At 55.2% G+C, this 16,592-nt stretch overlaps 1 protein-coding gene across 3 annotated transcripts in view; it reads right to left on the bottom strand.

Annotated features, from left to right (window-relative positions):
• SLIT1 (slit guidance ligand 1) overlaps positions 1–16,592 on the bottom strand; it is a 64,077-nt gene that overhangs the window by 17,235 nt on the left and 30,250 nt on the right. For all 3 annotated transcript variants that reach the window (XM_064144570.1, XM_064144571.1, XM_064144569.1), the window contains exons 5-6: positions 224–295; positions 40–111 (exon numbers count right to left, since the gene is read on the bottom strand). In XM_064144570.1, coding sequence (XP_064000640.1) covers positions 40–111; positions 224–295 — 144 coding nt within the window. The remainder of the gene's footprint in view (positions 1–39; positions 112–223; positions 296–16,592) is intronic.

Genomic DNA, 16,592 nt, shown 5'->3' on the forward strand with positions numbered 1-16,592 from the left:
TTAAGGGCTGGAGGGTCCACCCAGCCCCTAGCCACTTACAGGACCTCCAGTCCCCGCAGTGCACGGAAAGCCCCATCCTCAATGCAGCTGATCTGGTTCTTGTCCAGTTGCCTAATGAAGAAATACAGAGGGAGCTTTGTAAAGGCTACCCAGGCAGAGAGTGTTTCCCAGTGAGGTCCACCAGACCCCAAATGCCCTCGTGTCCATCCCTGTTGAGACTCACAAGTTCCTGAGGTCAGTGGCCCCACGGAAGGCTTTCCTGGGAATGGCCTGGATGAAGTTCTCACTCAAGTCCCTGCAGCAGAGACAGGAAGGAAAATAGGCATTATGTCCCATAGACCAGGGTGTGCAGAGGCAGGAGCATGCCCTGGTGCTCACGTGAACCCCTGGGGCCTCTGGGAGATGGTAATTTGATTTCAGGTTCTTGGTTGCCCACTGCACTGATGGCTGTCCTGAGGCAAGTCTGGCTACATCCATGGTGGCAGCCAGGAGCTGATGCTTCCCAGGCACTGTCCCTGGCTCTGATCAGCAGAGCATCAGGGCACAGCTCTGGGAAAACCCTCCATATTTAAATACTCTCTGACTGCTGTAATTACAGATCCCTGCTGATTAACTGGTAATTACACACAGTGGCTCCAGCAGGTATTCCCATGGAGCCTGCCCCACACTTCAGAGGGCACAAATAATCAGGTCATTAAGACCTCATCGCTACATTGCGCCATCAGCACAATCACCTGCTCTGCAATGTCAGCCTGCCTGGGCTCTGTGTGGCAGGGCTGGCAGTGGGTTGGATCTCCCACCATGCCTGGGCTGGATTTTAGCAACTATGAAGGCAAAAAATCTCACTGAGTGGGTCTGAGTGGGCTGGCTCAGCCTACCCCATCTTTGAGCGGACCTGTCTGTGGTATTTGTGCCCTACAGCTCAGGGATACATCAGTGCAGATGTTCCCTCTCTGACCCCAAGGGTTAAGAGCTCCTCCAAACTTGACAAGCACTTGCACTGGTTGTCCCCAGTCCCATGCCAACATCATCCTGCTCCAGCCACCCATGGGGCAGGAGCCCAAGTCCTCAGCTCCCTCCTGACACAGGGAAACAGACACAACATTGCATTTGTCCTATGCAGCAAGACCATTGGTGAGTGAGGAGCAGGACAAGGACATCCTACACACATTATGTGCTCTCAAGCATTGCACTGACTACACAGACATCTCACCCCTGCCCTGAGAGGTGGTTTGGAGTGTCCCCGGATGCCAGCATTTCATACTCAGTGTTCACCATCTCGTCTTCAGCATAACAAAGCACGGTCACTACTGATACCCCAGGGCAGTTGGGCTGGGTCAGGATGTAGGTACAGCATCCACAGCCTTCCCTGTGCCCTTCTTTCCTCAGGAAAAATGGGCTCAGCGTGGCTCACAGGCTACTTGCAAAAGGGGTCTCCAAGTTGGGACCACCCCAGCTGGAAGTTTCACTGCCACATCAGGGAAACGTTCCAGCATCTCCTGCACAGAAGCACAAACAGAAGGAAACAAGGACAATGGGCTTGTCCATCTCTGACTGGATGTCCAGTTACCAAGGAACTGCCATATGGGGGCAAGGGCTAGTGCATCACTCTTGGCACCGTGTACAGGGAGAAAGGGCTGGTGAACTGCTCTGGCTCACTGCTGGAGAACCAAACCACCATTGCTGGAGTGGAGGAAAGGACACCTCTGGAAGGGCTCAGGCTCTGTGGGAGGGTAAAGCCCAGATCCCCTGTGAGGAGCCAGGCGCAGTTTCACTGCTACCCACGCGGCGGCACTGCCAGGCTGCCCTGCCCGCACTGCTTACCCTGCCTCTGCTGCCTGCTCTGTCCTGACTGCCCCGGCCGTTTCCAGGACTCTGAATTGAGTCCCTCCAAGAGGATCAGTGGTCTTAACACACTCCAAAGGAAAGACGTGATACCTACAGCAATCCCAGCACCCCTTCAGCTGCAAATGCTCCACCCTCATTCTCCACATCTCTAGGGACTCGCAGGAGCTGCACAGACCTTTCAGGAGAATGCAGCATCACCTCAAATCCTCTTTTCTCTTTTGACTCCTAGTAGAAGGAATACCCTTGAAAATGCTCCAGAAATTCCCAAAGTTCACCATTCTTCCTAGCAATGGAGTCACACTGCCTTTTGGCAGCTGCCTGTCCTCTGGTGTTAAAACGTTTGCAGCAGAGCCAAGCATGAGAGCATTCAACACACTTCAGTGCTCTGCACCCCTCTCAGCTCCAGTGCTGCCTGTCCGGGCAGCTTCTCCCCGCAGCCTGTGCGGCTCCCCCATGGAAACCTTGCTCATGTTTCTCTGCTCACAGCACATGGAAGTCCCAGCACAGCCAGGGAGTAAACCCAGGCGTCTGTCTACAAGCTGCTCACTTCCAGCTCGCAAGGGAAACGCTGCTAGAAGGTTGTGACTGCCTTTGCGTGGCTTCTCCCCTTCACAGTTTTTTGTGACAGTCACCGACGAAGTGCTGCCGTTGGGGGTACCGAAGCCAAGAGGGGCAGACGCTGGATGCAAGGGTTTCAGCAAGGCCCCGGCACGGGGCTGGCAGTGCCAGCGTGGTTACACAGCTGATGACACCAGGACAAACACATGCTTTGCCTGCGGGATCCTTGGGCCCCGGCATTGGAATGAGGCACGACCCCTTCCCTCCTGGTGTTTCATAGCTCCCAGCTATGTTTGCTTTACACTTCGGCGCCAAAGAAACAGCAGATGGCACGGCTTCTCCTCATTCCACCACGGGGCTCCTGGCACCCTCAGCGTCTGCGACGGTGCCACCTCACATCCTGCCAAACACAAGCGTGTCACTGCTATCGCATGTGGAGTGCCAGCGTTCAGCAGTGACCACCACCACTGGCAGGTCTGACAGCCCCACTGGGCACCAGACAGCAAATGACCACAGGCAGAGGGAAAGCACAACCCCCCGACCCCGTTGCCACAGCCACCCTTTTTGACTTCTCTGGGTTCACTTTCAGGTATTTTCCTAAGGCTCCAAGTTCATGAGCTCCTGGTTATTGAATCCAGGGGATGCCCATGCAGCTGGCCCCTTCACAGCACTGTTGTCCTATGCCTGTACTGAGGGGATCAGACAGCTGGAGTTGCACTCCCCATGGTGTGATGGTTTGGGAGTTAGCCACCCCACACACACACAACGAATTCAGCCAGACTAGATTGAGCCGGATGGAAGTTCAGGAATGAATCACAGAACGTTAGGGGCTGGCAGGGACCTCGGAAGATCACCTAGTCCAAACACCCACCCCACCCCCCCTGCCAAAGCAGGATCACCCGCATCAGATCACACAGAAATGCATCCAGGCAGGTCTTCGTCTTTACATTCACAGCTTAGCACAATATACGAGCAGATATTTGCAATACATTGCAAATATTTACAGCTATATACAGACATATACAAGTTAAAAGTAATACAGAAACACAACACCCCTCCCAGAAATCAGAGTCCCCGGGAGGGGCTCCCAACCACCCTTCCACCTTCTTTCCACCCCCCAACCTTATCCCAGAATCTGCCTTACGTGCAAGGTGAATTGGAAGGATTGGCCAGGGTGGCTAGAGGTAGAATGATTAGTTGGGCTACACAGATCTAGCTAGAAGCCAGGGAGAGACACAGACACCCACAGACAGACTGTGTTATCTATGTTTGCGTCCTTGCTTTTATACATCTCAGCAAACCTAGGAGGGAAGCAGACACCACAATTGTTTCCTTTTCACAGCCTATAATCTATTTTTTCTCATTAAAATATTCCAGTTAGCCTCAAACCAGAACACATGGCACAGGGTGGAAAGGGTGAAGGATGACAAAGGGTGAACAGGTGATGGGTGACATACAGCCTCTGCCCTGTGAGTGCCAGAGGACAGAGGCAGACATCTACCCTTGGGCAGACCCTCTGTGGAGACTGTAGCACTCAAGCATGTCCAAATGGGAAGCTTTCAGCAGCCTCTCTGCAAAGTAGGACCCCTGCATACTTCCCTGGAACCCACTGCGTTTCCACCCCTTCCTGGCTCAGCCCCATCCCAGACCCCTTCCTGTCCCCAGGCTCACCTTCCACAGTGCTTTCTGAACCCAGCAGGTAATTGTTAATTAGCAGCAGCAAGCTCCAGCCTACGGCTTTGTGACGGGGAGAAGGAGGGCACACACCTTCCTTCCACATCCCCCAAAATCCTTATGTCCACACAATTCCCTGCTGGCCGGGCAGCGTGGGGGACAGCGGCAGCCAGGGATCGGGATTGCACAGACTTCCCTGCTCAGCTCTTACACCCCCCTCCCGTCCCATCACATGCGTGACCGCTAGCGGTGCAATACGGGCGGTGGGGCGGAAGGTGCCCCTGGCGCTCCTGGCAGCCAGCAGCCCCTGCCCCACTGCTGCAGATCCCCGCGGCGAGCAGCCAGGCTCCGGGGCACGTCTCCTACAGGGCTGGCAGGGCTTCGGCAGCGGGTGCCAACCCCCCAGCGCGTCGCCCTGCCCGGCACTTAGCTGGGCACCCGAGCAAAACTGTTCGACATGGCTTCCCAGTGGGGTGCCCACTCAGGCAAACAAACCCCGGCAGCCTTAATCTCCGCGGCAAGAGCGCGGCGGGCTGGAGGGCGGGCGGCAAGGAGGGAGCCGCAGCAGGGCTGGGGCTGTTACCACGCTCTCATTCTTTCGGCTAATCCTGACTTCACACTTTAACCTGATTGAGCCTTGTTTGGCGAGTCGGCTCCTCGCAGCCGTGTGAGGGGATTAGGGCCGGACACAGCAGGGAGGTAATTGCTTCCCAGCGGCGCCGGCCCCGCGTCCTCCGAGCCCCCTGCCGCCTGCCAAGAGAGCTGGGGCGGCCTGGCAGCCCTCCGGCACCGCACTTTCCTCGCCGGGCAGCCCAGCTGCTGCTGCTGGTGCAGAGGTCCATCTCGCCCGATGCCCGCACCCACTGGGGCACTTCGGTCCCGGCCGAAGCTGTGGTCTGTGCCGTGTCCCTGCCCTGGTGGTGAGGACTGCAGACACAAGCTGCAGCAGGCATCTGCCTCCCACCTGGCACTGCCTGCATGCCTAGGACTGGCTGGTGCTTCTGAGCAGGTGAAGCACAGGTGATTGCTCTCCCCTTTGTTTCCTTCCTAGTTCCCAAGCTGGAATCTTGTTAGTGTCCGGTGGTCTCCAGACCCCCTTCCACTCACTGGAGCAGCTCTTTAACTGCTTCCAGGCTACTGCTCCCATGATGAAAATGCATGACAGGTGCACACGCTCATGGCCCCGGTGCTGCCCCCAGCAGCTCTGCTCCACAGGCACTGAGACCAGCCACTGCAGGCATCAACTCAGCCACTGCCACCACCCACCAAGCCTCAAGCAGACAAGGCAGCTGTCCTCACAACGAAAGCCACACAGCCCTGGGGAACACCAGTGTTACAGGCAGGAAAAGATGCTCCCCAGGTCCCAGCCTCACCCTGCCAGTGCTGTGCTGAAGAAGGCTGTGCCAGGGTGCAGTCAGCGTCTCCCCAAGCCAAAGGGCCTGCCAGGAGCTAACCAGCAGTTATTAGGCAACTCTGCGTCCCTTGGGACACCCCACACATGTTGTTTGTCCCAGCACAGCCTGGCAGAGGGCAGGCAGAGCCAGGGCTGCCCTGCCAGCACAGCTGTTCATGCCAGCACCTCCAGCACCTGACAGGTGACAAGGGCCAGCATTAAGGGACAAAGAGACTCCAGACATTGACAGACTAATCAGAGCTCACATTAGTGTCCAACAGCCCAGTGTTCCCCGGGGGTTTTGCATTTCTCTGCTTGTGCCAGCACCAGCACCTGCAGCCCTCCACTGGGGGACACAAGTGCCACCTACATATTCCCAGCTGCACGATCCACTCAAGGTGATGGGCCTGAGTCACCAGTGCTGCAAGGACCCAGTGCCCAAGGAGAGGTGTCCTGGAGGGGAGCTGCTTTACCAAAGGTTGAAGGCAGCTGCCCACTGCTGCATCAGCAGGGTCCTGGGGTAATGAAGCAGGGATTTATCTGCTGTGTCACCTGCCTCGGTCCCCAGTGACCAGGTCCCTGCATCCCTGTCTCACATTCAGGCTCTGGCAGTACGTCCCCAGCATTATATCAGGCTATTTGATTTTTAATGGTCTCTGCTGGCCCAGCTGCTGGCACCACTCCATCCTGGTTAAGGGCAATGAGACAGACCTCCCGTCTCCTCCTCCTCTACCTTACTCTGCCATCCCCAAGGTCACAGGGAGTGTGCATGCTGCCTGCTGCTGCCTGCAGCCCACTGCAACCCTGGCCACCTTGTGTAGGACAAGGTGGGATGTCAAAGCCTGATGCACAGGTGCAAACAGGCAGGGTGCAATATGCTGAGCTCAGCGTGAGCCTTGGTCACTCAAGAAAGAGATCATGGAGTCTTTGAACATGGCACCTTGGCAGGGACCAGAAAGGAAAACGGGAGAGGGTGGGATGGGGTCCAAAGCAGCACAACGAAGGGGAAAGGGAAAATTATTCACTGCTTTTTGCTACACGAGAACAAGAGACGAGTGGCACAGTCATGAAGGTAGGCTTAAAATCACAACTAAGAGTGACTCCTCCAAATCAGGCATTGTTAGTCCAATGGCACTCCCAGCCACAACCAGCTCAAGAGAGAAACGAATAGAAGCATAGACATGCACCTGCAGTGTCATGCTGCAGTGTGGAATCCCTGCAGGCAGATGCTCAGGAGCTAGCTTCTGCTGCAGGAGACAAGCTGGGCACACCCCTGGTAGCTACCACACTGCTCAGTGCTAGTTTGCCAGGCATGGCCAGTGGCTTAGACACCGCTCAGCCACAGCCACTCGTCCAGTCAGCCTGTTTCAGTGGGAGGTGGAGGTGTACAACCTTTTTGCTCCCCAGAGCAGCATGGAGGATGCCAACCTGGGGTCAGATCTGTGCTGGCACCTCCCGCTCAAGGCTGGGTGCCATGGTCTCCATTCCATCTTCTACCCATCACTCTCATCCCTGATGCTCCTGGGGACAATAGCCAGTTGTCCGGGACTGCTCGTGAGGCAGTTCAAGGGGACACAGATGAAAGCTGTGAGGAGCATCCCTCCCAGTTGGCAGCAGGAGCCAGCTTCATCAGGCAGAGCCAGCCGACAGCCATTACGTGCTGAGTAAATCGATGGGACATAATTGGACTATTAAGATCTCATTATCCTCCTGGCTCCGGGTGCCGCAGCCTGCAGCCTGCTGGGGTAGACCACAGCCTGCAGCCACAGAAGCAGCCTCCTGACACAGACAGCCACAGGGCGGGTGGCGCTGGGATGATACCGACAGAGGGGACAAGGATGGTGGCAGCAACCTGTATTCAGCACAGAAAAGCAGGGCTCAAGTCCCCAGCTACGTATTGCAGGGTCCCCGTGCAAGGGGTCCCTGTGCACGGGGTCCATCACCTGCTCACACACCACCCGTGGCTGAGTGATGTGGTTCCTGGCTGTGGGACAGAGTCCTCAGTACTTCTTGGTGAGCAGGATGACACACCAGGTCACGTCCACCAAACTCCATACAACAACAGGTAACACTTCCCCTAAGAGACCTGGCCCCATTCCCATCTGAGGTTTTTTGCAGTAATGCCTCTTGTCAGCATCAGTAAAGCAATTGAGCAGAGCTCATCCTTGCCAGGCCCAAATATTCAAGGACAAAACAATCCTTTGCTGGAGCAAGGCAAAAACACTGCTAGATAACATGATGTCACACTAAGCATTTCAAACCACAGATCTCAGGGACGTGGGCCCAACAAAACCAATTCTGCCTGTCCACCGTGCACACATAGCAGAGTAATGACGAAAGCTGCCAGACAGGAAAGCAACACTTCACACTACTTCCCTGCCAGGAAAAGCTTCCCAAAGTGCCATGCTGACCCTAGGCCCTGGCCTTCCTTCCCAGGAGATGCTTCCCAGAACATCAAAGCTGGCGAAGTCCATTGCTTGGACAGCAGAGCATATGTGAAATGCAACATATGCTCATGGCAATAGGTGAGTGAGAAGAGTCCCAGCCCCAGCGTGGTGATGCTGATTTAGCTAAACATTTCAAGGCACACGTAAATCTCAGCAGCCTGAAAAGGATGCTGCTGACCCATGCCATGACTGGGCCTAATGTTCTTACAAGAGAACCAGCAACTGGCACCAGCTGGTATCACCCCTGGGCAGTGCCACCACGGTGCCCGCATAAGTCAAGTGGGTTCACTGGGGATGCCAAGGCATGTGCTGGTGGTGACACCAGCAGCTCTGTCTCTGGGTACAGGGGAAGTCATGGACATGCAACACCCATTTGAGCAGGATGATCTGCCTGAGTAAGGTATTGAGGGCAGTGTCTGTACAGTGGCTCTGGTCCCGCTCAGGCACAGAGAGGTTCATGCGTGGGCTGTGATGCAGAGCCAGAGCTGTGGGATTTGGCCTTCACGGGAAGAGAGATGCAATGGGAGCTGAGAGCTGGCCAAGGAAAAGAGAGGAGGATGGGAGGGAGGGGGAACGAAGCATCTGCCACCCACCCTGGAGCCTCTTCAGAGATGGAAACAAGTTAAAAGCAGCAGCTTTAATGGAAACACAAGTGAAATAACAAGCTGCAAGCCCTGCGTGCCTGTCACCGCCCCCTCCCCACACTGCCCCTTTGTTCCTGCAGCTTCCTTATCTGCAGGAAGGGGAGCCAACACAAGGCTAAAGCATCACCACCGACTCCCCAGCATCCTGAAATGCCTCAAGAGAGCCACAGCACCGCTGTGTCTAGTGCCCGATGGTCTGGCAGAGGCCAGAGTGGACAAGGGGTGCCCTGCAGCACACAGCCAGAAGCAGCCAATCTGCCACTGTCTGCAAAAGGACCTGCTGTGTGGTTGAGCAGATCTCCCTTGGTTTTTGTTGACCACTGGTTGAAGGTTTATCCCCTCCAGCAAGCATATGGCTGGGCACCAGATGTAAAAACTGCACTTTCCCAGCCTCTGTGTCACACTGTCACTGGGAGCCAAGGTACCTAGCCACACCCTGTCGGTGGTCCCACCACTGCATGGCCTCCTGCTTCTCTCCATCCCTGTTTTTCACCACTTTCAAGTCCACTCCACCATGCTGTTCAGCAAGCTTATTCCTCTCCTTCCTTTCATGTTTTTGCTTCCGTCTTGCCCTCTAGTAGTGGGAAATCCCTGTGAAACCTTCCACCAAAGCATGTTTTCTTTCCAGCTCCCATGCTACCTTACAGCCTGTGCACTTAACCTGCTTCACAGTTGCATCACCCTGATCATTCCCAGCATGTTCCTGATGTTCTGCAAGTCAAAGGCACAGAGCCACCCCTTTCCTCGGAGCTGCACAGCTTCACCAGCCCCTCCTAAACCCACCCTTGGCTCACCACGCCACTGTTCTCTCGTTGCAGAAGAAAACCACTGCTCATGGCAGAGTATCACTTCAGTGCTCATGGAGCCGGCATGTCCTGCGGTGCCTGGGAAATCAGCATACAGAGAGCCTAGCAATCCTAGAACTGGGGGTAGAGCAAGCCAAGGGATAGTGATGGGGGTTTGCTGGACCATGCCTGGCTCAACCTCCAGCTGACAGCAGCTTGACACAGCTCCCACACAGCCCTGTGATGGTTAGCACAAGTAACACAAGGTCAGTTCCCTTCTCACCCCACCGTGACCCCACACACAGAAGGCTTTGCTGGGTGACAGTGAGTGTGTCATGCCAGAAGAGGTGTCAGGCTCCAGCAATGTGTGTCAGGAAGCCCTGAATCCTCCAGCACACAGTGTGTGCTCCCCACCTGGCAGCTCATACCCAAGGAGACACCCCAAACTCCATGCAGCAACACTCAACCAAGGTGTAAATGAAAAAGCAAACAGCAATTCTGGCGAGCCAGCTCCAAGCCCTGTGGGGAGCTGGCTGCAGCTCTTGTTAGCAGGCTCATCCCCCGGGTTTGTGGCACTGCTGAGCTCAGAGCTAATTGACTCCCAGGCTTTGAGGCTTTTAATTGCTAATAAGTGTGAAGCCAGCCCTGACGGCTCTCCTGGACTCCTCCGAGGTGTGAATGAGGCTGAGCCAAGCCGAGAATTGTGTCTCGGCTGTCTCAGATCTGGCACAGGCTGGTGAGCCAAGGAGCAGTGCCGTGGATCTGTGATGCTACTTCTCAGTTTTACAGGTCCTGGGACAGCAACTCTATAGCCTGGTCCCAGCTTTAGGAAGGAGTAAAGCAAACTCTCTCTGGCCTGGACAATGCTCTGTAACCAGTGATGAACCTTGCGAGACCCACCTGGAGTTACCCAGAGAGATGTTCTGATATGCCCATGGGTCCTTCAGGCTCCTCATGCTCAGCCCTCTCTCACTAAGACAGGCAAAGCTCCTGCACCACTAGTGGCTATATTCATAGCCTGGCTTTCTAAAAAGCATCAGTCCCCATTGGCAGCCAGGATGGAGCCATCAGGATATCTCAAATACAGTCCAGCAGCTGGAAAAAGAGATGTGATTTTATGCAGGGCTGGGAGGAAATAGCCCTGATAGGAGAAGAGTCCAACAGGAAAGCAGGGTAGGACAAGTAGGAGGATGTGAACACTTGAACATGGGAACTGAGCAAAGGGGCATACAGCAGAGAAAACCCACAAGCAGATAAAGAGACTCCATCCCATGTGGCACATATCAAAGCCAGGATAAAAACTGCTGGCAGGGCAGCAAAGCCCTGCCACAAAGTTGGGCCCAAGCTGGGGCTGCCCTTGCCCCAGAAACGTCATTTCTGAGACGGTTTGGGAGAGCAGCACTGAGTCACAGCCATACCACGGGGGACAGGAAGCTACAAGCCAGCCCATGGGGCTTCCCTCCACAGAACAGCTCCTTGAAGAGCCTCTGGCATAAACCCACACCACGATTCAGGGGAAGCCTCTGCCTGCAGTGCACAAAACACTGCTGCCCACAGACCCTGCCTGTGCTGGGGGCTGACAACTCTGCCTTGTGTCAGGGAGGCAGAAATGAGTTGCTGGAGGCACATCTGGGTGTTCCTCCTGCCTTTCTCCAATCCTTGTATGCACCAAGCCTGGGGGTGGAGTGAGCCCAGCAGCAGCACCTGGCTGCAAGGTGAAGCCCCAGTCCCAAGCCCACAGACCCCTGGAGGAGTCTCATACAGACCTTCAGCCTCCATATTGAAGCTGAAGCGATGCAGCAGTCCCATGTCCTTTTGCAAGCTATCCTAAGGTCAATTATCTTTGAGGCTAAACATGCATATCTGGTCTCTTCTTCATGTGCAACTTGCTTCAGGAGGGGACAAGATCTCTGCAACCTTGAGAGCCCTTGGCTGACCCTCCCTTTTAGCTGCGTGTGAGTAGCCAGGGATGCATTGCCTGGACATTCACATGTCCTGCCACAGCTAGGAAGTGGGGCTGGGTGTTTCCCTGAAGGTTGAGCATCTTACCATGTTCACCCATGTTACACCAGAGCAAACGGCTTGTGGGGATTCCTAACAAAAGCACAGATGCCAGAAGCACATCACTTCTGCATCCCTCTCCTGTGCTACCTCTTGCTGTACTTAAAACTTAGCTCAAGTCCAGCTGGGACAGCAGTAGGGTTTCCCACTAAGGAGAGAGCCAGTGTGTGTCCAGGGAGAGGATCTAGAACCCAGCACCCCAGCCAACTCAGAGGGTTGCTTCTCCCATCTCCAAGAAGGTTGTTGTCAGAGGCTGTATCTGCCAGTGCTGCAGTCAGCCTGGAGCATGGCTGCTCAGGTGGCCCAGTGATGCTCAGTGTGACTGTGGCTTGTGCTCTAGGACCCGGGTAGAGTAGCTGCCAAGGCTGATTACCCCTGCCAGAGCAGGCCTGGCAGGTTTATTTTTAACAGTTCTGACTGAAGCCTATTTCCTCCTGACATTTACACTCCATCATTATCAGCTCCTCAGCTTCCAACCACCAAGATTAAAGGGTGGATGTATCATGAACAGTGGGGTCTTGGCTGCAAACCCCACAGAGGGGGAGACACCCACACCACTGCAGCCAGCCAGATATCAACTTCCTAAGACAGATGTGGGCAGCCAGGGAGGCCCATTTCACAGCAAGGCCATCACAGGCTGGGATCTCACCACAGGATGCAGTAGGGACCATCTCAGAGAAGCTTGGGCAGAGGCACGTGCCATCCACCACTGGCATACGTGCGAGCACATGGCAGCATGGCTGGGCCACAGTTGCAATTTTGGGTCTTTATGTCCCTTGAGACACCCCTGCTCCTTGGAGTGCCTCAGTTGTGACCAGCTACAGTTGTCAGTACCCCAAGCCACAGCCAGCAGAAGGGCGAGCAGCCAACCCTCAGTCACACACTTGTGCCCATACCAGCACCCCTGAGCTCCCACTGGCGAGCATAGGGCAGGTCCTCTGTGATGGAAGAGGCGAGCAGGGGCTGCGCAGCACAGCCTGACCCTCATCCTCCTTCACACACTCCCATAAAACTTTATTTTCAAGGTGGGCAACACCAAGTGGAGCTGGCAGCAGGACTACCAGTGTGGCCAGAGCTAGGCACTCAGATATGAAAAACACTTTCTTCCTTTTCTCTAAGCAGCAGTCAAATTCCAACACGTGCAGGCTAAAAATATACCTCAGTCTGTCAGGGACTCTGTCCGCTCTTACACTCTTGGATGATTCATATTTTGTCAGAGCCCAGCTCCATTTAGAGCTTAAAAATACCAGGTTTTGGAGATGAGCATATCATGGGTTCAAGAAGGGGTCACAGTCCTACCGGAGGTGGCTGGAAACCCTACCATGGTGGGAGATGTCCTGCTCCAGCTGAGACCATTGTCTGGGTATGGTACCTGCCACAGGGAATGGCCGTCCCTTGCCTCACGGACAGGGAAAGCCCAGCAGCAGTCCTGGATGCCACTCCAAGACCAGACAACTGGCACTGACCCTGCTGCATCTCAGAGCAGCTCCAAAAAAAAGGATGGATGCATACATGGGAGCTTGCCTCGAGCTTTTACCTAACAATTACCTACAAGGGTAAGAAATCATTGATAACTAATTAGCCCTGTTATCATAGAATCATAGAATCATAGAATCAACCAGGTTGGAAGAGACCTCCTAGATCATCTAGTTCAACCTATCACCCAGCCCTAACCAATCAACTAGACCATGGCACTAAGTGCCTCATCCAGTCTTTTCTTGAAGACCCCCAGGGACGGTGCCTCCACCACCTCCCTGGGCAGCCCATTCCAATGGGAAATCATTCTCTCTGTGAAGAACTTCCTCCTAACATCCAGCCTATACCTACCCTGGCACAACTTGAGACTGCGTCCCCTTGTTCTATTGCTGGTTGCCTGGGAGAAGAGGCCACCCCCCACCTGGCTATTACCTCCTAATTAAATATTACATGGATTTAAAATATTTTCTGACAACACATTAGATATGTAAAACACTGAAAATTAGCTGGTACTACCACTGAATCCTGCCTGGGAATAACCCGGGGTCCTGGCTGGGCAGAAATCCAGGACATCTTTTCGAGGAAACTGGGAGAAGAGCCCAATCTTCTGGCAAAAAGGTGGGGGTTTTTCCCCGAGTGCTGGAGATTCCCAGAGCACAAAGGCAGCAGCTCAGAAATGCCTCTACCAGTCCCACTACCCCCAGGAGCCCTTGCAAGCTCTGCAGCAAAGGCAGTTGGGATGCAAGAAGGCTCCCAGTTAGTTAAGCAAACATGAATGCAAACAGTCGGTGAGCCGGGAGATGAGATCCCAGGCACCGCGGCGTGGCGGGGCGCAGGCGTTGCCTCCCATTATCAGCGCATCCAGCCGCCGAGGCGGGAGCAGGAGAGGGGAGCCAGAAGAAAGGAGCTCCGAGAGCCAATTTCCATCTGACTGCAGCGTATTTGATGTCTTGTGAAGTCGAGTTCACACATGCTGTCTCCAGTCTCTGCCTCGCTTGGGGAAGGGGCTGGATCCTTCCCAAACACACACAGCCCCAGTTCTGGCCAAGAACACGAGCATCCCACAGCCACCTACAATCCAGCGTGGCATGACCCATCCCCACTGCATCCCTCTTGCAAGAAAGAAGGGCTTGGGTTTGGTCGCAGCCCCCAAGTGTTGCTTCTGAACAAGGCCGAAGCGCAGCTGCCTTGCTCTGTGCCTCCACCCCTCAACACCTGCTTGGTCTAAGAGCTGAATTCAGTGATCAGTTGGAGTCATAGCGACTATGGCATGGGGCACAGAAGGGCTGCAGCATCCCTCACCATAAGGGTGCAGGAGCCCAGCCTGACACAGCTCAGAGCTGCTCCACTGCCAGGCTCTCCCCCTAAAATCAAAGCAGAGAGGCAGTTTGCAAGGCAAAAGGCCGGGAGCAAAGGCAGGGAACACCACCGGATAATTGCCCACAGAGTTAACTTGGCTTGCAAGTGGGAGCCGCTGTGCTGGGCTTTGAAAAGGGCTGTTTCATGTGCCTGGTGCTCCTGCTGCTCTCTCTGCCTGCCATCAGGCACCGGAGAGGGGGTAAGGCTGAAAGGGAGCGTTTGAAATTCACACTTCAAAGTTGTGGCCTGGCCTGTGTTTGCTGTGTGACTGCAGGCGAGTGAGGGAGCGGGAGGGTGAGTGGGGAGACTGGAGCTCACACTCCCCCAGCCTTTAATGCTGGGATCAAACGCCTGCTCAGGGATGCTCTGCCACAGTGGGAGTGAGGAGCCATAACCATCCCCTTCCTCACTACAGTTCCCATGCTGCAGCTTGTAACTGGGGCTGAAGTGCCCTCGGACCAGGGGCACCCTGCACATTGCCTGGGACCACCTACCATTGCACTCACAGATGCTGCACAAGGACTGCAACTCCTCACCCAACACGTCACGTTCACACACCCAGCAGCATGCAGACGTGGTGCACATGTGTGTGCTCTCTTCATCACTCATTAATTTTCACTTTAAAGCCTTTGCCCTAGCAGTGTCATTTTTACCCACCCCTGCACGAACACACCTGGAAAAGCAGTGCTCTGGGGAGCAGCTAAGAGGGGAATATGGCCTCGCCAGGAACTCAGCCCATCTTTTGGTGCTGGTGGAAAGTGCAGTGCAAAGGTTCTCAGCCAGAAAAATCTTCCTTAGGAACACAACCCAAGAAGCACTCTTGAGAGGTTAGGCAAGGAGGAAGAGGGAAACAGGAGGCTGGGAGCGATTCTGCTACTGTAGTGTGCAATTAAAATCAGTATCTAGACCACTCAAGCCAAACAGAAAGAGACAGTGAGAGTGCCAGTACTGACGAAGAGCATGAGATATCCACTTGCCCCCATAGAGATCACCCACATCTCCACCTTCCCTCAGGAGACCCAGTGAGGGAGTCACAGAGGCAGGTGGCTGCCACTTGAGAGCCACATAGCTGCCAATTGATAGCCAGGCATAGAACAGGAGGTGGGGGGCAGTGATGCTAAGTTGGACCCTAGCCATGCTCCAGACTATGGTAGATCATGGGCAGGGGCCACTCTGTCTCCTAGGCACTCTTGCATCTTCAGAAACAGCTGCACATCCTGCATCCCTGGAATCTGGGACACTGTTTCCAGACATGCTTGTGGGAAAACAACACCTGATCTTGGTGCAGGGCAGGTCTGGGCATCCCCTTCCTGGGCAGAGGTGGTGCTGCCAGAGTGGGATGGGGAAGTTCAGTGCAAGGGAGGAGGGTGCCTCAGACCCTCACTTGTCCTGGGAGTGGGTATACAGCACTTCGGTGCCACATCACCCAGCATAGAGATGCAGATGCATAAACCCAGATTGGGATAGGCTCTGCACAATAATGCCCTGGTTCTCCTGCTAATGCTCTCCCCACAAAACACAGTAGGATTGGGGGTCTAAGTACATCAAAGCTCGGTTTTGAATTGGATTAAAGATGCACCCTGATTTTAATTGGACTGCCCATGTTATGCCATCTGCACCCTCTGCATGACATCCCAGAGCACTGCAAAGTCAAAGCCCAAACCTGCCAGAGCTGGTGGACTGGGACAGGCTCTCAGCTCCATAGCCAGCAGAGATACCGAGTTCAGTTCCCAGCCAAAGCATAGTCCTAAGCTGAAGAACAGCCTCCTTTCTAGGGCTGCCATCTGCTTTCCAGGGACTCGGCAGCTTCATTCCCCTTTTCCCAGGAACAGATTAGGACACAAGGACAGTGCCATGCATGGCCATGAAGACAAGGACTGCTCTCTCCCTTCTCTATCCTCTGGAGACTTCTCTAGCCCCCCAGCCCTGCCAGCTGAAAGGCTCTCCCAGGCTCAACCCCATCTGCTCGCTGGAGCCATGGCGCCTGAGGGGCCGAGCGATACCTGCCCCTTCCCCGCCACAGCACCATGGGGTGCGCAGCCATCCTGCGGTGCTGGGACATCCCCACTCACCTCTGCGACCCACGGGCAGCTGCCTGAGCGAGCATCCCCTAGCTCGCAGGAGGCTGTAGGCAGTACGGGGCTGGGGAGGTCAGGCAGCTGCCCACATCCCCCCGGGAAGGCAGCGGGCAGCCAGGAGGGGACGGGCGCCAGCCAGCCCCACGGCAAGCCGAGCCGCCGCGCACAAAGGCAGCCCCGCTGCCGGCCACACGCTGCTAAGGGCCGGCGCGGTCAGCTGGCTGACGGGGCCCGGCAGGAACGGGGTCCCACCGCCCATTCTGCCCCCG

This window comes from Pogoniulus pusillus, chromosome 6, assembly GCF_015220805.1.
Source record: "Pogoniulus pusillus isolate bPogPus1 chromosome 6, bPogPus1.pri, whole genome shotgun sequence".
Taxonomy (NCBI): domain Eukaryota; kingdom Metazoa; phylum Chordata; class Aves; order Piciformes; family Lybiidae; genus Pogoniulus; species Pogoniulus pusillus.